This window comes from Ranitomeya imitator, chromosome 1 (assembly GCF_032444005.1).
Source record: "Ranitomeya imitator isolate aRanImi1 chromosome 1, aRanImi1.pri, whole genome shotgun sequence".
Classification (NCBI taxonomy): domain Eukaryota; kingdom Metazoa; phylum Chordata; class Amphibia; order Anura; family Dendrobatidae; genus Ranitomeya; species Ranitomeya imitator.
In genome coordinates this window covers 448,603,331-448,626,637 of record NC_091282.1, presented here as the reverse complement: position 1 = coordinate 448,626,637, position 23,307 = coordinate 448,603,331, and the positions used below count along the sequence as shown (strand labels likewise).

At 44.6% G+C, this 23,307-nt stretch overlaps 1 protein-coding gene across 2 annotated transcripts in view; it reads right to left on the bottom strand.

The window, feature by feature from the left end:
* The window catches only part of RIC1 (RIC1 homolog, RAB6A GEF complex partner 1), a 225,152-nt gene that overhangs the window by 143,975 nt on the left and 57,870 nt on the right, over nt 1-23,307 (bottom strand). For both annotated transcript variants that reach the window (XM_069764353.1, XM_069764361.1), the window contains exon 2: nt 17,994-18,101. In XM_069764353.1, the coding sequence (XP_069620454.1) occupies nt 17,994-18,101 (108 nt within the window). The remainder of the gene's footprint in view (nt 1-17,993; nt 18,102-23,307) is intronic.

The window sequence follows — 23,307 nt, the reverse complement described above, 5'->3', positions numbered from 1 at the left end:
ACAGTTTACATTTGATAAGCAGTATAGAAAGTAATACGGTATACACACTAGTGCAAAAAAAACAGGAGCTAGCAATAGCAACTAGATAACTTTATTTTTCAAACGGTAATCGAAAAATTAAAGCTGGAATCTGGGACTGTATAATAGGCCTTACACAGTCCTCCATGCAGAATAATGGGCCCCACATAGTCCTCCATACAGAATAATGGGCCCCATATAGTCCCTAATACAGAATAATGGGCCCCACATAGTCCCTAATACAGAATAATGGGCCCCACATAGTCCTCCATACAGAATAATGGGCCCTACATAGTCCCCCTTGCAGAATAAAGGGCCCCACATAGTCCTACATACAGAATAATGGGCCCCACATAGTCCTCCATACAGAATAATGGGCCCTACATAGTCCCCCTTGCAGAATAATGGGCCCCACATAGTCCTCCATAAATAATAATGGGCCCCACATAGTCCTCCATACAGAATAATGGGCCCCACATAGTCCCTCATACAGAATAATGGGCCCCACATAGTCCCTCATACAGAATAATGGGCCCCACATAGTCCCTCATACAGAATAATGGGCCCCACATAGTCCCTCATACAGAATAATGGGCCCCACATAGTCCCTCATACAGAATAATGTGCCCCACATTGTCCTTCATAAAGAATAAAGTGTGACACATAGTCCTCCACACAGAATAATGGGCCCTACATAGTCCCCCTTGCAGAATAATGGGCCCCACATAGTCCTCCATAAATAATAATGGGCCCCACATAGTCCTCCATACAGAATAATGGGCCCCACATAGTCCCTCATACAGAATAATGGGCCCCACATAGTCCCTCATACAGAATAATGGGCCCCACATAGTCCCTCATACAGAATAATGGGCCCCACATAGTCCCTCATACAGAATAATGGGCCCCACATAGTCCCTCATACAGAATAATGTGCCCCACATTGTCCTTCATAAAGAATAAAGTGTGACACATAGTCCTCCATACAGAATAATGGGCCCTACATAGTCCCCCTTGCAGAATAATGGGCCCCACATAGTCCTCCATAAATAATAATGGGCCCCACATAGTCCTCCATACAGAATAATGGGCCCCACATAGTCCTCCATACAGAATAATGGGCCCCACATAGTCCCTCATACAGAATAATGGGCCCCACATAGTCCCTCATACAGAATAATGGGCCCCACATAGTCCCTCATACAGAATAATGGGCCCCACATAGTCCCTCATACAGAATAATGGGCCCCACATAGTCCCTCATACAGAATAATGTGCCCCACATTGTCCTTCATAAAGAATAAAGTGTGACACATAGTCCTCCATACAGAATAATGTGGCCCACATAGTCCTCCATACAGAATAATGGTCCCTACATAGAGGTGGCGGTTCTGGTGTCACGGGCCAAATATAAATTGCCTTGCAGGCCAGATTTAGCCCACGGGCCAGAGTTTAACATGTGTGCCCTAACACAATAGATAGCAGATAGCCAAGAAATTGTTTCGCTGACAGCTTATCTCTAAAGTCTTCCTTTTCACATGTGCAATCCTTAAAGTAATTGCTGCCCCTTTTATGCGCCACATGACTTAAGATAAAAGTCAAACCAGACTGTCTGCAAATGTAGAGTCTGGTTCTGCTTCTTATCCTTCCTCATGTAGCAAGTCTCATTAAAGGGTCAATGTTTACTTTTAGGATTGCTACATCCAATAGGTGGCACTAGAGTTCTAGTCCTCTTCCTCCCTTAATAGAATATTTGCAAATTTAATTTTTCAGAGCAATATATGGCCTACAAGTCTCCTTACACCACCTTGACACTCTCCACATGGAGAAATGTCCCCCTTAAGACCTCTCTTTCACAGGAACGCATGGGTGAGCATTTTTGTATTCTCTGCACGAACAAGATATTGACAGTCTCCTCTGGCAGGGGCTTATATCCCAGCTGAACAAAAAAAAGAAAAAAATCAGCCGTCAAAAATTACTCTCCATCATCTGTCGGAGAATACTTGGGAGGCCCCTTAGACATTAGACTGTAGGCTAATCCCACTGATAGAAGCGGGATTGGCTGACTTTACGCCTCAAGGCCCCCATAGACATGAAACTAAAGTGGTTATTCCCCTTCAGATAATGTTCGTTCCTGGTTATAGTGTGTTTAAAGAACAAAACACAACAACTCCATACTTACCCTCCCCCGGTCCACCGCCACTGCTTCTGGTGCCTGGCATGGATTGCGGCAGTGACATGATGTCGACAGCCAGTCAGCTCATAGGCTCTGCCAGTGCAGATGGAACACCCCCTTTCTGTGCCGTTGAGTTTTCGGATTGGCAGCCACGCTGTCAATGTAACATCAGCTGCACCGCAAATGCCAGACACAAGGAGCAGCTATAGACACTCACTGGTGGAACCGGAGGAGACGAATACAGCACAACTTGCTACTCTTATAACAATTTTTTATGAAAAACTGGAGACAGGACCAAACAATCTCTCAAAGGGGACAACTCCTTTAACCTGAAACTATTTAGGATAGACTGTAAAGGTACCGTCACACTCAATAACTTTGCAAAGAGAACGACAACGATCCGTGACATTGCAGCGTCCTGGATAGCGATCTCGTTGTGTTTGACAAGCAGCAGCGATCTGGATCCCGCTGTGCCATCGCTGGTCGGAGCTAGAAGTCCAGAACTTTATTTTGTCGCCAGGTCGGCGTGTATCGTCATGTTTGACATCAAAAGCAACGACGCCAGCAATGAGCATAGGGCCCCTTAGATGTGTGTCGGATCGGTACACTCCGGCTGTTTGACATGGAGCTAACAACCAGCGAGAACGAGAAGTGAGTCGCCGTTACGTCACTGGATCGCTCCTGCATCGTTCTGGAGTTGCTGTGTTTGACGTCTCTACAGCGACCTAAACAGCGACGCTCCAGCGATCGGCTCATTGTCTATATCGCTGCAGCGTCGCTGAGTGTGACGGTACCTTAAGAGTCAGTTTTCTTTATCAGACTATTACTTCTTTCTGCGGTTATTTCTTCATTTTTATAGTTGACTATACTAACAGTATATCCAGCAGTGGTTATTCTGGACTGGTAGAGAATAAACGTCATTGTAGTTCCACTCCTATAGAAAGCAAATAGTAGGTAACGCGCCAGCCCATCGCCAAATGCTATATAGCTTCCAAAGAACAATATAACCACAGTGTGCCCTCACAGCCTGGCAGGTGATGCCTCAAACTTTCTGCCAGCACACATGGTGCTTGATGGCATCATTGACCACATCAAACTCCATGCATTGGAAGGCAAACATGCAACATATAGCATACAGAGAAATCAGGGTTATTTAAATGGATTTTTTTATTTGCTCATTTGTCCACCTTGTATGAGGTCAAGTTCACACTTGGAAGTGGAATCATGAAGCACAAACCTCAGTCAATGCACCCATCTAGAATGCATACCGCAGGCATAGGCATATCCTGGCGCACAGTGCGCGTGATGTGGGGGTTCACAGGCCTTCAGGCACAGAGAGTAACCCCACATACGGGCCGAACCCACAGATATCAGTGGGATCACCAGGTAATCTAGTGTACATGAGAGGGGGGGGGGCCTTCTGGCTTCATCTACCTATTTTGCTTGGTGGGGTCACCAGGTGTCAGGCCACCTCTGATCTTCTACCTATCCTAATGAAGTCATCAATATCACAGCCAGATTCCAACAGCTAAGTGCCCCTTATTGCTTCTCACTAGACTAAATAAATTGATTTGAAAAGTCTCAAAATTTTGGGACAACTCAGGAGTCGCACAAAAATTTGGCAACCTTTTGGGGTTTTCATGCCAGTGTCCGGGGCAGGATAGTAGCGTCACATCTAATTCATAACAAGCTGTGGCATACCTTATACTAGAAATCTTCCTCCAGTCAGAGAATGGTGGAAGACTTCTGTGGCGGTGTGTGTAGGTGCACCACTTCATGAATCAGGAGCGTCTGACTCCACCGGGCACCCGCATCAAGAAACAACAAAAAAAATAGTCTGCCCTGATGAATCGGGGCCATGATGTCCATCAATTTCAATTGAGGGATGTGACAGCATAATGAAATGAAAACGCGAGCTGTTACCGCAATGTGATACAGTCCTGGGGAAAAGAACAGGAACTTTAGTATTGCACACTAACGTTAGCAAAGAAATCTCACTCCTTACATCTGCTGAAAAGAGGAACAGAGATTTCCGAAATAAACCCTAATAACCTAATGTTTTGCTCACCAAAACATGGGACTCACATGTAGGGAAGGGGTTAAAACGTTGTGGTAAAATTCAAAATGCGCTGTGATTGGCTGCTATTTAAAAAGAACATTTTTCTTCTGGAAAGTTTTGATACTTTTTGTAAACAGGCTTGATAATATGAAATCATACCTACTTTACACAATACACTGTTTCCTTGCACTTTCTAAAATATGTTTAGTAAAGAGTTAAACGTGCAAATCTGCCCAGACTGCTGGATTTTCTTGGGCAGTCCTAGGCTATTCTTACAGCATTCCAATCCTGCATACTTCATATTATTCCCAAGTGCCCCCTCATGTGTTTCTGAAAACCCTTACTGGGCAGGGAAAAAAGTTCTATTCACACAGATAGAATTATATAAGGAAGGTTCAAAGCGCATGTGTGTAATGTGGTACTTCGAGGGAATTTGTCAGCAGGTTTTTGGTACCTCATCCGACAGCAGCATAATGTAGGGAAAAAGACCCTGAATCCAGCGATATATCACTTAGATTACTGGGTGCAGAGGTTCTGACACAATCAGAGCTTTTACATTTAGAATGAAGCAGAGCTGAGAAAGCTAGCCCTGCCCACATCAGGCTCTCCATGTACAAAGTCCATAGACAGTGAGCTGCTTATCACAGGAGGGGCGTTGCCTGACTAGTGTAGTCCGGCAATGTTAATCTCTTAAAGATAAATCCTTCACAGTTAGTAAACTGCAAGTGACACATCCCTGTAATCTGTCTCAGCCTCTATCTCCTGCGTTCTTCAGATTTCATAGCAAAAAATGCTGACAGATTTCCTTTAAATCATTAGTGTTAATGATCAATTATCAATGGCAGATTTATCAAGTCCTTTAGGGTTTCCAATATTCTTGCCTTCAAAAATATTGGAAACAGACAGACCCAAATAGAAATAAGGAGGCACTGTCAGGATTTATCCATACGTGCTTGCAAACAGATGACATAGGTGTCATGGTGGAGTTATAAGTACATTGTAGACAGACACCATTGTGCTACAGACAACAAAACTGAAACGTAGAAAGCAAAGCCTAGCCTAACTTATAATGCAAATATATCAATATTCATCAAAGCAATTATGGTAGAATTCTGGTTGAAACACCTGTACACAACAAGGTGCTGCACACCAAGTTTTGGGGACTTTTGGATTTTTCATGCAAGTGTCACCCAGCTCTGCCAAAATGGGTAGGAAGGGGTCGTGACGCCACAGATCATCTAATGCCGAATTGTGGTGTACCTTACACCAGAAATCTTATTCCAGTCCCTGACTGCAGTAAATCTAGTGGTGAGGCAACGCACGGAGGTTATAACCATTTGTTCACCAAGATCATTTGCTACACATGGGGTCCCTTGTTACATCATTTTTTAATTAAACAGGTTATCTGGACAGTAACTGGAAAACAAGCAGAGTTATAAATGGCATGTGGATTTATTCTGGCACCACAGATTTGAGGAATTCATAGACATTTCCTTGGGTGAAAAGGGCACAGGGAAAGACAGAACATCAAGTCTAAGTGTGTGAAACAAATAGTGAAAAGGACCAGCACACCTAGGCTAGTGCAAACAGGTGCCTGCCATGGTGAAACCTTATAGTTTTTCAAGTTTTATGTTTTTTTGGTTGGCACCTGATCACACTAGCTTGGATGTGCTAGTCCTTTTCTCGATTTGTATCAAACCCTTTGTGAACACGTGCACTTCTACACCCATCAGCCACAGATGATATTAAGTAGTTAGGTGGTCCATTCCTGCCCCATAAATTGTAGGCTTTTTGCCCAGGATAGGTGACATATCAGGACAGGGACCCAACATTGAAGAACACCTTGACGTTGGCAGCTGGGCTCATATACAGTCATGGCCAAAAGTATTGACACCCCTGCAATTCTGTCAGATAATACTCATTTTCTTCCTGAAAATGATTGCAAACACAAATTATTTGGTATTATCTTCATTTAATTTGTCTTAAATGAAAAAAAAACACAAAAGAGAATGAAGCAAACAGCAAAACATTGATCATTTCACACAAAACTCCAAAAATGGGCCAGACAAAAGTATTGGCACCCTCTGCCTAATACTTGGTAGCACAACCTTTAGCCAAAATAACTGCGACCAACCACTTCCGGTAACCATCAATGAGTTTCTTACAAAGCTCTGCTGGAATTGTAGACCATTCTTCTTTGGCAAACTGCTCCAGGTCCCTGATATTTGAAGGGTGCCTTCTCCAAACTGCCATTTTTAGATCTCTCCACAGGTGTTCTATGTAATTCAGGTCTGGACTCATTGCTGGCCACCTTAGAAGTCTCCACTGCTTTCTCTCAAACCATTTTCTAGTGCTTTTTGAAGTGTGTTTGGGTCATTGTCCTGCTGGATAACCCATGTCCTCTGAGGGAGACCCAGCTTTCTCACACCGGGCCCTACATTATGCTGCAAAATTTGTTGGTAGTCATCAGACTTCATAATGCCATGCACACGGTCAATCAGTCCAGTGCCAGAGGCAGCAAAGCAACCCCAAAACATCAGAGAACCTCCGCCATGTTTGACTGTAGGGACCATGTTCTTTTCTTTGAATGCCTCTTTTTTCTCCTGTAAACTCTATGTTGATGCCTTTGCCCAAAAAGCTCTACTTTTGTCTCATCTGACCAGAGAACAGTCTTCCAAAACGTTTTAGGCTTTTTCAGGTAAGTTTTGGCAAACTCCAGCCTGGGTTTTTTATGTCTCGGGGTAAGAAGTGGGGTCTTCCTGGGTCTCCTACCATACAGTCACTTTTCATTCAGACGCTGACGGATAGTACGGGTTGATACTGTTGTACCCCCGGACTGCAGGGTAGCTTGAACTTGTTTGGATGTTAGTCGGGGTTCTTTATCCAATATCCGCACAATCTTGTGTTGAAATCTCTTGTCAATTTTTCTTTTCCGTCCACATCTAGGGAGGTTAGCCACAGTGCCATGGGCTTTAAAGTTCTTGATGACACTGCGCACGGTAGACACCGGAACATTCAGGTCTTTGGAGATGGACTTGTAGCCTTGAGATTGCTCATGCTTCCTCACAATTTGGTTTCCCAAGTCCTCAGACAGTTCTTTGGTCTTCTTTCTTTTCTCCATGCTCAATGTGGTACACACAAGGACACATGACAGAGGTTGAGTCAACTTTAATCCATGTCAACTGGCTGCAAGTGTGATTTATTTATTGCCAACACCTGTTAGGTGCCACAGGTAAGTTACAGGTGCTGTTAATTACACAAATTAGAGAAGCATCACATGATTTTTCGAACAGTGCCAATACTTTTGTCCACCCCCTTTTTTATGTTTGGTGTGGAATTATATCCAATTTAGCTTTAGGACAATTCTTTTTGTGTTTTTTCATTTAAGAAAAATTAAATGAAGATAATAATACCAAAGAATTTGTGTTTGCAATCATTTTCAGGAAGAAACTGACTATTATCTAACAGTATTGCAGGGGTGTCAATACTTTTGGCCATGACTGTATATTGGTCAATCTAAGTGCCAAGCACCTTATTTTTTTTACTGTTATTTTTTGTAACAATTTTGAAGATGAATATTTCATATATATATATTATATAGCGCTTTTTTCCCCCTTTTCCTATTTTCTACGGCAGTAATGCAGTTTCAATGTTCTAGAGCAATCATTCTTAGTATTTAATGTTGTAACTTTATTGTTTATTATGGCAGTTAGAATAAAAGCCTAAAGTGAGAAGTATGTTTTAGTTTCTGCAAAGAGGAGAATAGATGAAATATATATTTAAACAACGCAACAACACAGATACTGAACTAATATAACGTATCAGACTTTTCTTTTAAGTCTCATTCAGACGTCCGTAATTAAATACGTATGTGAAAAAAATAGTATCGGTGTCAGCAGTTGCATTACGGTGTCCTTTTTAACTATCATTTATGTCATCAGTGTATGGTCCGTTTTTACCATCAGTGTACGATCCATGTGTGCATTTTTATCATCAGTGTACGGTCCGTGTGTCCATTTTTACCATCAGGATATGGTCCGTGTGTGCGTTTTTACCAGCAGTGTATGATCCATGTGTCTGTTTTTACCATCAGTGTATGGTTTGTTTTTACCATCAGTGTAGGGTCTGTTTTTACCATCAGTGTAGGGTCTGTTTTTACAGTCAGTGTGCAATCACTGTGTCCGTTTTTACCAATAGTGTTTTTCACTGATGGATAAAAAAAATGACAAATTTTCTCCTATACTTTGCAATGTTAAAGGGAACCTGTCACACCCAAAATCGAAGGTGAGCTAAGCCCATCGGCATCAGGGGCTTATCCTCAGCATTCTGTAATGCTGTAGGATAAGCCCCCGATGTATCCTAAAAGATGAGAAAAAGAGGTTAGATTATACTCGCCCAAGGGCGGTCCCGGTCCGGTTCTGGTCCGATGGGCGTCATGGTCCGGGGCCTCCCATCTTCTTACGATGACGTCCTCTTCTTGTCATCATGCTGCGGCTCTGGCGCAGGCGTACTTTGTCCTGTTGAGGGCAGAGCAAAGTACTGCAGTGCACAGGTGCTGGGCCTCTCTGACCTTTCCCGGCGCCTGCGCACTGCAGTACTTGCTCTGCCCTCAACTTGGCAGACAAAGTACGCCTGCGCTGGAGCCGCAGCATGAAGACAAGAAGAGGACGTCATCGTATGAAGATGGGAGGCCCCGGACCGCGACGCCCATCGGACCGGACCGCCCGCCCAGGTGAGTATAATCTAACCTCTTTTTCTCATCTTTCAGGATACATCGGGGGCTTATCTACAACATTACAGAATGCTGTAGATAAGCCCCTAATGCTGGTGGGCTTAGCTCACCTTCGATTTTGGGGGTGACAGGTTCCCTTTAAACAAGGACATCACTCGAGTAGCACATGGACGCCATCCCTGTGCTGTACGTGTTTTTCACGGACCCATAGAATTGTATTGTTTCTTTTCATCCCTGCTGCTGGGAAATAAAAAAAATCAGACATGTCTGTTATTTGAACGGGCAAATGGTCCGTGAAAAAACACAGACATGTGAATTCAACCACAAATTATAATGGGCATGTGTTGTATCCGTGAAATAATAAGCATACAATGCGTATGCCTGAATGATGCCTTACTGACGTAGCACTAAAAATCTTTGCTTTTCCATGCTTTCAAATCTGAACATAGAATGGGCGATTGCAGACAGGATTTTACCTCTCCAGGAATAAGAAGCATAGTCTGACCCACAGCCTGCATAGATGACCTTCCTAGTCTTACGGGGTTATGTCTTGGTGGGATTTCAAAAGTGGAAAATAAAGGCTCTGTGGAGCTGAAGCAGACAGAAGCCCCATGATGTGGCTAGGAACCCGCGCACTGGAGAAGTCTGGGAGCCTGTTTAAGGTTTCTTTCTTTTTTTTCCTGGCTCCTTAACTGAACAACAGGAAACCGGCTGATGGAAAGAAATCGGAAACCTCTATTTCTCAGCTCCTCGAGTTATGCAGCTGTTGCTCTGTGAAGTAGAATAGTTGGGATCTGCTGCGCTGGTGTTTAGGGTTCACAAGTCTCTACCTCCTGACTTTCCCCTGGGACGTCACAAAGCCATGTTACGTGGTCAGCTTAAGACTTTACTAAATATAAGAAAGCACAGCTAACTAAACAAACAGAGGATCCACGATGCCAGATATAGGGTTTACTAATGCTTGGCCAAATACAGGATAAGTACACATCATCATTACACACACACACACTGACAAGAGCTGGATTCTACACCGACACTGCACTGCGGCCACAAAGGGGCTGATCGCCCGATAACCTCTCCATGAAAACCGCCAGGTTTAGGCTATGTGCACACGTTCAGTTTTTTTCGCGATAAAAACGCTATAAAAAAACTCATTAAAAACGCATACATTATGCATCCTATCATTTAGAATGCATTCTGCATGTTTTGTACACATGTTGCGTTTTTTTCCGCAAAAAAAAAACGCATTGCGGTAAAAAAAAGCAGCATGTTCATTAATTTTGCGGATTTTCTGCGTTTTTCCCGCTATTCTATGCATTTGGGAAAAAACGCACAGAAAACGCACCAAAAACTCGTCAAAAACGCGAAAAAAATGCATGCGGATTTCTGGCAGAAATGTCCAGTTTTTGTCAGGAAAATTTCTGCAAGAAATCCTGACGTGTGCACATCCCCTTACGGTTACTCATTGATGCCCAGCCAAACACTGGAGCATACCACCAGCCACTGACCGCGCGCTCTGATTACTGGAAAGCTGCAGGATCCCAGCGTTACACATAAAACCACAGCTCATCATTCATCCACTATTCTTCTACTTCCGGCATAGACACAACACTTTTTATTATGGAAACTTTCTACAGATCTTAAGGTTTCAGTTTACGTCTCAATGATAGACCGAGAACATCCCATTAGATTTCTCAATCAATGAACACGCCTATTAATCGTCACAGACTTGGTTTACACTGGAAATTTCTCTGCAAACTACAACAAAACTATTGTTCAAGGCACAACGGAGACTATAGTTAGTCACATACAGAAGACTCCCTTCTGGGAAGACAGTGGGCCGATTCATCAAGATCCGGGTTGTTCAGGCCAGCCTTGATGAGGAGATGTGGCGCAGTCAGACACTTCTATACATTAATAAGCCTCTTCAGGAATGAAGAGCGTTCATCGACTGGCGGACACTACTGTGTGCACCTTGCCCCAACTCCTACTCCAGGCCCTGCTGGAGTAAGATTATGGGTGTAGAGAACGCCACCCCTCATCAGGAATCTGCTGAGCGCCGTTCACCACGTCCCAGCCATGCCCAATTTCTTGGAGCTGGGCAAAAAGGTCACAAAATTATAGTGCAGCCTCCAGCTGTAACAAAATGACGCCACTTTTCAAAGCTTTTCATTCCCTAATACAGGGGTAAAAGCCTTGATGAATCGGGCCCATTCACTTTCCATTCAGTATCATCCCGAAGCATGCAGAAAGGACATATACTTTTTAGACACTTAGCGCTAGAAGGCGAATAATACTGTGGAAAGAGAAACTAACGGAATAGCTGGAGGACAGAGGTGTTAGTAAGTGGCAATGGAGCTATGACCACACATTTACTGCCTCGATCTTCTCTCCACTCTCCATTTACACCCTTTCTCGCTCTGCAATCATGGTTCCTATAGCGAAAGCTAAATGGACACTTCAATGGAAAGAGCCACAAATATTGCAGGGGCCACAACACCCTGGCATTCTGACCCCCCACCGTGATAAACCAATGTAGACAGATGCCACTGGATCTGAGAACCCCTTAGTATCAATTCATCAGACTTACTACAACTTTAAGAAATTGTTAGCTTTTTTTTCATACACTTTTTCAGCATATTTAACCACGTTTAAAACATTTTAATAGCATTTTTATTTTTTGCAATATGTTAAACTGTTTGCTTTCTGGTCGTGATGAGAAGGCTAGGTGTAAAAAAAATAAAACAGCACAAAAACAAAACATATCCCAGTGAAAAACACTAAAGAAACCACCACAAAACATGTAAAAAGCTTCATACACCAGTCTTCAAGGGAATCTGTCGGCAAGATTTCACCCCCAAAATTATTTACATGTGCAAGTAGGTCTTTCAAAGACTAGTCCAGCTATACCTTTACATGGCTGGTCTGTTTCTGAGAAATCAGCAATTCAATTGACATTCATGAAGCCTCGGTCACTCCAGTTCTATTCCCCGGCCTCTATGTAGTGCAACGTCAGGCAAAGGAGCTATCAGCCAAGGAAGAAGGGGTGGTGGTGCTGGGTGGGGAATAGAGCTCTAGTGACAGAGGCTTCAGATCTACGAATAGCTCTTTAGCATCATTTGCATATAAATGCAAAGAATGATTTCTTAGCAATGGAGGAACGCACTGGCCATGTAAAGATACTGCAACATGCACATATAAATAATTTGCAGTGTGAAACCTTCCTAACAGAACGTGAAGGACATGGGGGTACTCAGATGCACACGTAGGCAGAGACCTGTGAATCCAGGACAGCGGGCGGGGAGAAGCAGTCGGAGACTGAGCCATGCTGGAGACTAGAATAGGTACCCCGACAGCTTTTATCATGTCTTCTTCTGAAATGCCACAGTGTTTCAGAGTCAAACATACTTGGCCGAGATCATATAGCCAGTGCCTTATACACACTGCCCCTAGATAGTATAGCATGTATCAGCAGTCAGGCTCACTTTAAATGGCACACGCAACTTAAAGGAGTTGGCCATTACTTTTTTATTTTTTTTGATGGCCTATCTTTCTTTCAATGTTCTTTTTATTGAGAGAATATCGTATAACAATCATATTCAGAAAAGGTAACCATAACAAAATACAGAAACTCCATTGCATTACAGGTAAAATGAACGGCCAATATCTAGCATGTAGAAACTTAATTACCGTAATCATTGGATTCAAAAATCTTTCAATTTTGTTGAAAAAAAAAGGGGTGGACATCAGAGGAGGTAGAGAGCGGTTGGGAAGGATAGAAGTAAAAGTGGGGGAGGGGAATGAGTGCTGGAGAGAGAGGGGTAAGGAAGTGGAAGAAGGAGAGTTGTAGTAGCACCTTGGGATGTTTAGATAATTATGGCAAAACTGCAGAGTAAAAGGAAGTCTGTGTGTACAAAATTGGGTCCAGGATGTCCAGATATTATGAAAGTTAGCAGAGGTGTGATTGACTCTTGCTGCTAACTCTTCTATATGGTATATTTGTTCGATTTTGGAATAAAGTTTTTGTGTGGTGGATAGGGTAGGTGAGTTCCAATTTGTCGGGATCAATGATTTCCCGGCCACCATTATGAATTAAGCTAATTTAGTAGCATATCTATCATTTGGCCAAAGTGGGAGGTTTAGAAAGATATTTTCAGGTTTCAAGATGGCACTCTTGTCCAGCAAGTTATGTACGACTGAGGACACCTCATTCCAAAAAGGACAAAGTATAGGACAGGACCACCAGATGTGTATATAGCTACCATCATTTGTTCCACATCTCCACACAATTGTTATGGCCCCATACAGATGCTCCATACAGACACTGCCCCTTGTAGTGCTGCACAATCGTTATGGCCCCATAAGATTATCCATACAGACACTTGCCCCTTATAGTGCTGCACAATCGTTATGGCCCCATACAGATGCTCCATACATTCACTGCCCCTTATAGTGCTGCACAATCGTTATGCCCCCATAAGATGCTCCATACATTCACTGCCCCTTATAGTGCTGCACAATCGTTATGCCCCCATAAGATGCTCCATACAGACACTGCCCCTTATAGTGCTGCACAATCGTTATGGCTCCATATGATGCTCCATACAGTCACTGCCCCTTATAGTGCTGCACAATCGTTATGCCCCCATACAGATGCTCCATACAGACACTGCCCCTTATAGTGCTGCACAATCGTTATGGCTCCATATGATGCTCCATACAGTCACTGCCCCTTATAGTGCTGCACAATCGTTATGCCCCCCATACAGATGCTCCATACAGACACTGCCCCTTATAGTGCTGCACAATCGTTATGGCCCCATAAGATGCTCTGCACAGCTACTTGCCCCTTATAATGCTGCACAAGTGTTATGGCCCCAGAAGATGCTCCATACAGTCACTGCCCCTTATAGTGCTGCACAATCGCTATGGCCCCATAAGATGCTCCATACATTCACTGCCTCTTATAGTGCTGCACAATCCTTATGGCCCCATACAGATGCTCCATACATTCACTGCCCCTTATAGTGCTGCACAAGTGTTATGGCCCCATACAGATGCTCCATACAGTCACTGCCCCTTATAGTGCTGCACAAGCGTTATGGCCCCATAAGAAGCTCCATACAGACACTGCCCCTTATAGTGCTGCACAAGTGTTATGGCCCCATACAGATGCTCCATACAGTCACTGCCCCTTATAGTGCTGCACAATGATTATGGCCCCATACAGATGCTCCATACAGACACTGCCCCTTATAGTGCTGCACAATCGTTATGGCCCCATACAGATGCTCCATACATTCACTGCCCCTTATAGTGCTGCACAATCGTTATGCCCCAATAAGATGCTCCATACAGTCACTGCCCCTTATAGTAGTGCACAATCCTTATGGCCCCATATAATAATAATAATAATCTTTATTTATATAGCGCCAACATATTCCGCAGCGCTTTACAGTTTAACAGTTTCAAACACAACAGTCATAGGTAACAATGTTAACAATACATTCTCCATGCTCCATACATTCACTGCCCCATATAGTGCTGCACAATCCTTATGGCCCCATACAGATGCTCCATACAGTCACTTGTCCCATTTGCTGTGGCTGCGATTAAAAAAAAAAAATCATATACTCACCTCTCCGTCGCTCAGGACCCCGGCACTTCTCCTGCTCCTCGTTCGGGTGCGGCTCCGTCCTCAGCACTGACGTTCAGCAGAGGGCGCGCACTGACAACGTCACCGCGCCCTCTGACCTGAGCGTCATAGCCAGAGGACGCTGATGACTGAGCCGCACCGGAACGAGGAGAGGTAAATATCGCGCAGCGCTGCCCCTCCCGTATACTTACCTGCTCCTGGCGCGGTGCAGTCCCTGCTTCTCCCGGCGCTGCATATTCTTCCTGTACTGAGTGGTTACAGTTACCGCTCATTATAGTAATGAATATGCGGCTCCACCCTTATGGGAGGTGGAGCCGCATATTCATTACTGTAATGAGCGGTACCATGTGACCGCTCAGTACAGGAAGAATCTGCAGCGCTGGAAGAAGCAGGGACGCGCAGGGACCACACCAGGAGGAGGTAAGTATAATTAGATAGCCACAGCTCCCCCTCCCCTGCCAACCCCTGCGTATGACTCGAGTATAAGCCGAGAGGGGGACTTTCAGCCCAAAAAAATGGGCTGAAAATCTCGGCTTATACTCGAGTATATACGGTATGTCTGATCTGAGATTCAGAAAAAGAGGTACACATGTCCCTTTCCCAACGGGCTAAATACGCCCTCTTCATAGGTTATTGATGGCCTATCAATATGCACACTGAGGCATATTGAGGCCATGAGAATGCCATGCAGTCACAGGCATAGCTTTGGTTGCAATGCAGACTAAAGTGAGTATAGGTCTTGGACATGCTGGTTGTCCAAGGCAGATTTAAGAAAACCTGCTCTGGGCTTTTGTGTTCTGAAACAGGCTACAGAATGGTAGTCGTGCAGTCCGTTTAATTCCTGGCTAGGTTTCCATGTGGCTGAAGGCCACAGATTCCAGTTAAAAACCCTGCAGTATAGGGTTTGGGTGTCAGGTTCAGAGTCAGTGTCAGTCTGGTGTTGGCAGGAGTATAGAGCAGGAGGCTCTGCAGCGCTCCACCTGTGTGAGGCAACACAGGCAAGCGGAGCCAAACAGCCAAGGCAGCTGAAAAGCCTGACACCCACAGCGTACACAGTGGTGCAGTCGCCCATGGCAACTGGTCTCAGGAGGTGGACTAAAGAGTTTAGTGACTGTAAACTGAAGGATATGGTTCACGGCTTAGAACCGGAGGATATCGCGTACTATGTAATGCCGTGAGTAAAGATACATTAAAACAGCGGTGCAGTCGCCCACGGCAACAAGTCAGTGGTGGACTGGCGTGTTTAGTATCTGTAATCCAGAGGATATGTGCCTGCTGCGAACCGGAGGTGGACTGTCTTGTTCCCGGCTGCGATCCGGAGGATATCGTGTGCTGCATTTTTTTTTGGAGTTGAACACTAAAGAGACGTTTTGCTTTGAACTTTGCTGGGTCACTGCCTCATCACTGCACAGGGTGCTACTGCTGCGCTACAAGACTCATTGTCACATATTACAGCAGTGATAAGCTGCTCAGGCCATTCTATGGCAGCACCAATTTCTGTGTTTATTAAGCTAAGCCCTCTATTTCGGCCACACTTCTATTCCTTCCACAAGCTGATCCCATCCAAAAAAAAAAAATAAATAACTGCTGATAGAGGCATGTGACCGAACATGTCTGACAGCCTCTCCTCCAAACACTGAGCTTAGTCCCGAACTTCAAGAGCCTGCACAAGTGTTTAAATGAAGTAGGCTGTATGAGGGGTCTGGTCAGATGCTCTCCATTAGTAGCCATCCTATGAACAGGATCACCAGCGGCCTGCCTAACAAGCAGAGCACAGTGTTAAAAGTATAGAGAAAGGCGTCGAACTTAAAAAGTGAATATCTATATATATATAATTGTCTAAGGGGTACTTCAGTCTGTTCGTCTGTCTGTCTGCAACTTCCGTAACAGAAATCCCGTGTCGCTGATTGGCTGCGGCCAGCAGGCTTAGTCTGGCCGCGAATTGGCCCCTCCCTACTCTCCTCCAGTCAGTGCCCCCTCCCTACTCCCTTCCAGTCAGTGCCAGTGTGTCGCCCCATCCCGACCAACGTTTTACTATTGATGCTGCCTATGGACTGTGTTATATATTACGTGGGCTGTGTTATATACTGCGTTTTTATATACTGCGTGGGCAGTGTTATATACTGCGTGGGCAGTGCTATATACTGCGCGGGCAGTGTTATATATATTACGTGGGCTATGCGATATATTACGTGGGCTGTGCGATATACTACGTGGGCTGTGCTATATACTACGTGGGCTGTGCTATATACTACGTGGCTGTGCTATATACTACGTGGGCTGTGCTATATACTACGTGGGCTGTGCTATATACTACGTGGGCTGTGCTATATACTACGTGGGCTGTGCTATATACTACGTGGGCTGTGCTATATACTACGTGGGCTGTGCTATATACTACGTGGGCTGTGCTATATACTACGTGGGCTGTGCTATATACACTACGTGGGCTGTGCTATATACTACGTGGGCTGTGCTATATACTGCGTGGGCTGTGCTATATACTGCGTGGGCTGTGCTATATACTGCGTGGGCAGTGCTATATACTGCGTGGGCTGTGCTATATACTGCGTGGGCAGTGCTATATACTGCGTGGGCAGTGCTATATACTGCGTGGGCAGTGCTATATACTGCGTGGGCTGTTATATACTGCGTGGGCTGTGCTATATACTACGTGGGCTGTGCTATATACTACGTGGGCTGTGCTATATACTACGTGGGCTGTGCTATATAGTACGTGGGCTGTGCTATATAGTACGTGGGCTGTGCTATATACTACGTGGGCTGTGCTATATACTACGTGGGCTGTGCTATATACTACGTGGGCAGTGCTATATACTGCGTAGGCAGTGCTATATACTGCGTGGGCAGTGCTATATACTGCGTGGGCTGTGTTATATACTGCGTGGGCTGTGTTATATACTGCGTGGGCTGTGTTATATACTACGTGGCTGTTATATACTACGTGGCTGCTATATACTACGTGGCTGCTATATACTACGTGGCTGCTATATACTACGTGGCTGTGTTACGTGGGCTGTGCTATATACTATGTGGCTGCTATATACTTTGTGGCTGTGATATATACTACGTGGCTGTGCTATACACTACGTAGCTGTGTTATACACTACGTGGCTGTGCGATATACTACGTGGCTGTGCTAAGCGCGACGTACATACATATTCTAGAATACTGATGCGTTAGAATCGGGCCACCATCTAGTATATTAATAAGTGACAATCAATAATCAACACTAACCCCTTAAAATGTATTAAATGTTCATTATGAGTCGTTTGCCCAGCGCTACACTGATAAAAATCTTTTCTACACAAGTAACTGGTGGTAGACTTACTGTAACGACAATGACGCTGCTGTCCGGCTTCCATTCTGACTGTTTGTAAGCTCCAAACTGGGCCGCTGCCTTTGACGACTCCTTATAACTGGCAATTAATACGCTGGGCTGAAACAGAAGAAAACACCATTAGAAAAGGGAACATCGAAACTTCAATGTGGTCTGTTTTTTAAAGAAATGAAGAATCATAGAATTAAATTAAATCAGATTTTTACTTGAGGCATTCTGCAAAAAAAATGTAGTCATGGATTGAAATATTCCAATTGTTTTACCCCAGCACTAGAGTAGTGAAAACTTGTCTTGTCTTGCGTCTTGTTTTCTGTAGCGCACTATTTAGCTTTGCTGTATAGACTGGGAGTGCATCAGGAGTCATCTCATTACCACAGCTTAGCTGCCAAGGAGCTGCTTTCAGAACCAGATCACACAAGCAGTCAAACCATACAGAATTTAAAAGCATATAAAGGGAATCTGTCATTGCATTCAGGTATGTTTAAGGCCTCTTTCACATGTCCTGATAGTTTCGGTACTGGAAAAACCAGTACTGGAGCTATGTCCATGTGTTACATATGTGTGACATATACCATCACCTGGGAAAAGCGGTATAGGTCACACTGTTCCCAGGCACGGGGTGCTGAAGGCAGCTCGGATCATTGTCGCCTAGTCTCTCTGAGACCAGTGCGAACAGGCAATGATGAGAGTTGTATTCAGCAACTGTAACAAATTAAAAAAAAAAAACAACGGCATGGACTCCCGCATAATTTTCATAACTAGAAGAAGGAAAGCCCACGGCTGGGGACTGATGTTAATAATCTGGGAAAGGGGGCAATATCCTAAAAGGTTCCCAGGCTATTAACAGCTTACAGGGGTTTGTTTAGCCTTTACTGGTTAGTTTACGTGGGTCCCCAGATGAAACATGACATAGGATTCCCCTAGAAAATCTAACCATAAAGGCTAAACAGACAGCTATGGGCTGATATTAATCACCTGGAAAGAGGCCAGGGATATTGGCCCCCCTCCCAGGCTAAGAACATCAGTCCTAAGCCGTCCCAGAAATGGCGTATTCATAAAAATGTGCCAATTCTGGTGATTAGCTTCACTCTTCCCACTTGCCCTGGTGTGGCGGCAACTGTGTGGTAATAGGGTTGGGTTTGATGCCTGATGTTTTATGGCCATTGATGTCAAGCTCTGCTACATCTGGATTACATGGCTGAGCAGCGGCATGAATTGATCGCTCAGCCATGAATCCAGGACACACTGAGCGGAGCTTGGGAAGCAGCTTCAGTGATGAGTGGTAACATCATAGAGGATTCTGCCGGTTACTGCCAGCTGTTCCCGTGTCAGCAAGCCGATGAACTGTGGTAACCTTCAGGACGTCACTGCTACCTAGTCATGAAGATTATCCCAGTTCATCGTCTGGCCGCTAGAGGCGACATCATGAAGGTAACTGCGGTTCATGGGCCGGCTCATACTGAACTGAGTGTGCGAACAGCGGGCAGTGACCGGCGGGAACCTCTATGACGTTATCGCTCGTCACTGAGGCTGCGCCCCAAACTTTGTGTCCTGGATTCATGGCTCAGCAGTCACATCATGCCACTGCTCAGCCATGTAATCCAGATGTAGCAGAGCTGGAGTTCTTCGTGGGACAAATGGATTGTCGTTGGACAGGTGAGGAATATGGTGGGAAAAAGAGCGTGGGGTGTGTTTATTTCAAATAAAGGAGTCTGTATTTCTTTTATTATTTATTTATTTATATAACACCATTAATTCCATGGTGCTGTACATGAGAAAGGGGTTACTTTTAATTAAAGGACTTTTTTTCTTGCTGAATATTTATTACAATAGGACTATGGGGTTAGTCACTTTTTTCTGGGGTGCCCCGTAAACTAACCAGTAAAGGCTAAGATAACAGCTGTGAGCTGTTATTAATAGCCTGGGAACCTTTTGAGATATCGTCTCCTGTCTCAGATTATTAATATCAACCTCACGCTGTGGGTTTTCCCTTTACTGGTTATGAAAATTACGAGGGGGCCCACACCATTTTTTTTAAATTATTTATTTTACACACGATGTACACAGCGGGTGCTAAATACAACTCTCATCATTGTTGCCCGGTCGCGCTGATCTCAGGGAGACCTAGAATGCTCCAAGCTCTCTTCATTACCCGGAGCCTTGGAGCAGCACAGACTGTACCGCTTTTTCCCAGGTGCCGGTACGTCTCACACTGATGACACACGGATGTTATCAGTGTGCATGTGTGCGGGACGTTTTGCGACCCATGCGGCTGTTAAAAAACAAACATGTCAGCATGTTTTGCCCACAGACACACTGTCCGTGAAAACACACTTACATGTGTACAGATGCAGTGTCTCTAGTACGTGTGAAAACTGTCACCACATGTACTGGAGACACTGACCTGTGAAGGAGGCCTTACTCTAGAACAGCAGCATTTCAGAGTAAACATACTTTGAAATGTTGGCTGGGAATTATGTCTCAGCTATCTAATCCTAGGTAGGAACACGGTTTCTACCTACCCCAATACATTTAAAGGAGTTGTCCACTACTAGGATAACCCTTTCTTGATCTAAATGTATGGGCTCGATAAAATAAAAAAAGCTTAAACTCCCCTCCCGTGCCGATGCCATTCCAGCGGTGTCAGCCCTCACAGTCCAAGCGCTCCCATGCAGTTGCACAACAAGGGGTGCACGGCACCCAATCAGCGGTGATATTACTGTCTCCACCTTTGTACGAATTGAACATGTAGACGAAGCCAGCGCTGCAAATGCTCGTACAACCGCATGAGATCGCTGGGACCGCAAGTGCAGACACCGCTGGAACTGCCCCGGCAGTGGTAGGTGAGTAAAAGCTTTTTTATTTTATAGGAGCCAAACATTGAGATCAAGACGGGGTTGTCCTCATAGTGGACAACCCCTTAACTGTTAGACAACTGGAGTACGGTGGGGAGAAGCCGACTGGCTGAGAAACATTGCAGGAAGTACAGGAATTGAACGGGATAAAGTTATTTTCTCTACTGACGCCCCCTTCAGGCTGTTTGGAAGAGCTGGAAGAATGATTGTCCTGTAGAGAAAAGGTGAGTGGTACCACGATGTTGTGAATTCTGTGGCTGAATTCACTCCTGTGGTCACAAGTGGTACTGCAGCTTCTGAGCTTCCTCCCTCAGGTGTTCTGGTGAGCTCGTTAACTGCTTCATTACTTAACTCCGCCTGATGCTGCTATCCTTGCTCCTTGTCAATGTTTCAGTGTTGGATCTGAGCTTCTCCTGATTGTTCCTGTGACCTGCTGCTCTGTATAGCTAAGTGCTTTTGCTTTTTTGTTGCTTTTTTTCTGTCCAGCTTGTCTTTTGTTTTGCTGGAAGCTCTGAGACGCAAAGGGTGTACCGCCGTGCCGTTAGTTCGGCACGGTGGGTTTTTTTTGCCCCCTTTGCGTGGTTTTGCTTTAGGGTTTTTTGTAGACTGCAAAGTTCGCTTTACTGTCCTCGCTCTGTCCTAGAATATCGGGCCCCACTTTGCTGAATCTATTTCATCCCTACATTTTGTCTTTTCATCTTAATCACAGTCATTATATGTGGGGGGCTGCCTTTTCCTTTGGGGAATTTCTCTGGGGCAAGTCAGGCCTATTTTTCTATCTTCAGGCTAGCTAGTTTCTTAGGCTGTGCCGAGTTGCCTAGGTAGTTGTTAGGCGCAATCCACAGCCGCTTTTAGTTGTGTTTAGGATAGGATCAGGTTTTGCAGTCTACAGAGTTTCCACGTCTCAGAGCTCGTTCTTGTATTTTTGGGTATTTGTCAGATCACTGTGTGCGCTCTGATCGCTAAGCACACTGTGTTTCTGGATTGCCTTCATAACACCTGTCATTAGCAAACATAACAGTACAAGGAGCCAAACTAATGATTCTCAATAGAGGGAAAGAAAAAGTTCTGACATTTTTTTTTTTTTTTTTTCTGCTCTGTGTTCACTTTTTTTTTTCCCCTAGACATTTGGGTGATTCTGGACACAGGTGTGGACATGGATGTTCAGGGTCTGTGCTCTTCAATGGATAATCTCGTTATAAATGTACAAAAAATTCAAGATACTATTGATCAGAAATCTATGTTAGAACCAAGAATTCCTATTCCTGATTTGTTTTTTGGAGATAGAACTAAGTTTCTAAGTTTCAAAAATAATTGTAAGCTATTTCTGGCCTTGAAACCTCATTCTTCTGGTAATCCTATTCAACAGGTTTTGATTATTATTTCTTTTTTGCGCGGCGACCCTCAAGACTGGGCATTTTCTCTTGCGCCAGGAGACCCTGCATTGAGTAGTGTCGATGCGTTTTTCCTGGCGCTCGGATTGCTGTACGATGAGCCTAATTCAGTGGATCAGGCTGAGAAAAATTTGCTGGCTTTGTGCCAGGGTCAGGATGATATAGAAGTATATTGTCAGAAATTTAGAAAATGGTCAGTACTCACTCAGTGGAATGAATCTGCGCTGGCAGCTTTGTTCAGAAAGGGTCTCTCTGAGGCTCTTAAGGATGTCATGGTGGGATTTCCTATGCCTGCTGGTTTGAATGAGTCTTTGGCCATTCAGATCGGTCGACGCTTGCGCGAGCGTAAATCTGTGCACCATTTGGCGGTACTGCCTGAGGTTAAACTTGAGCCTATGCAGTGCGATAGGACTATGACTAGAGTTGAACGGCAGGAATACAGACGTCTGAATGGTTTGTGTTTCTACTGTGGTGATTCCACTCATGCTATTTCTGATAGTGCGCTTAGGACAAAGCGGTCCGCTAGGTCTGCCGTCATTGGTACTGTACAGTCCAAATTCCTTCTGTCCATTACCTTGATATGCTCTTTGTCGTCGTTTTCTGTCATGGCGTTTGTGGATTCGGGCGCTGCCCTGAATCTGATGGATTTGGATTATGCTAAACGTTGTGGGTTTTTCTTGGAGCCTTTGCGGTGTCCTATTCCATTGAGAGGAATTGATGCTACACCTTTGGCCAAGAATAAACCTCAATACTGGGCCCAGCTGACCATGTGCATGGCTCCTGCACATCAGGAAGTTATTCGCTTTCTGGTGTTGCATAATCTGCATGATGTGGTCGTGTTGGGGTTGCCATGGCTACAAACCCATAATCCAGTATTGGATTGGAATTCCATGTCGGTATCCAGCTGGGGTTGTCAGGGGGTACATGGTGATGTTCCATTTTTGTCGATTTCGTCATCCACCCCTTCTGAGGTCCCAGAGTTCTTGTCTGATTATCAGGATGTATTTGAAGAGCCCAAGTCCGATGCTCTACCTCCGCATAGGGATTGTGATTGTG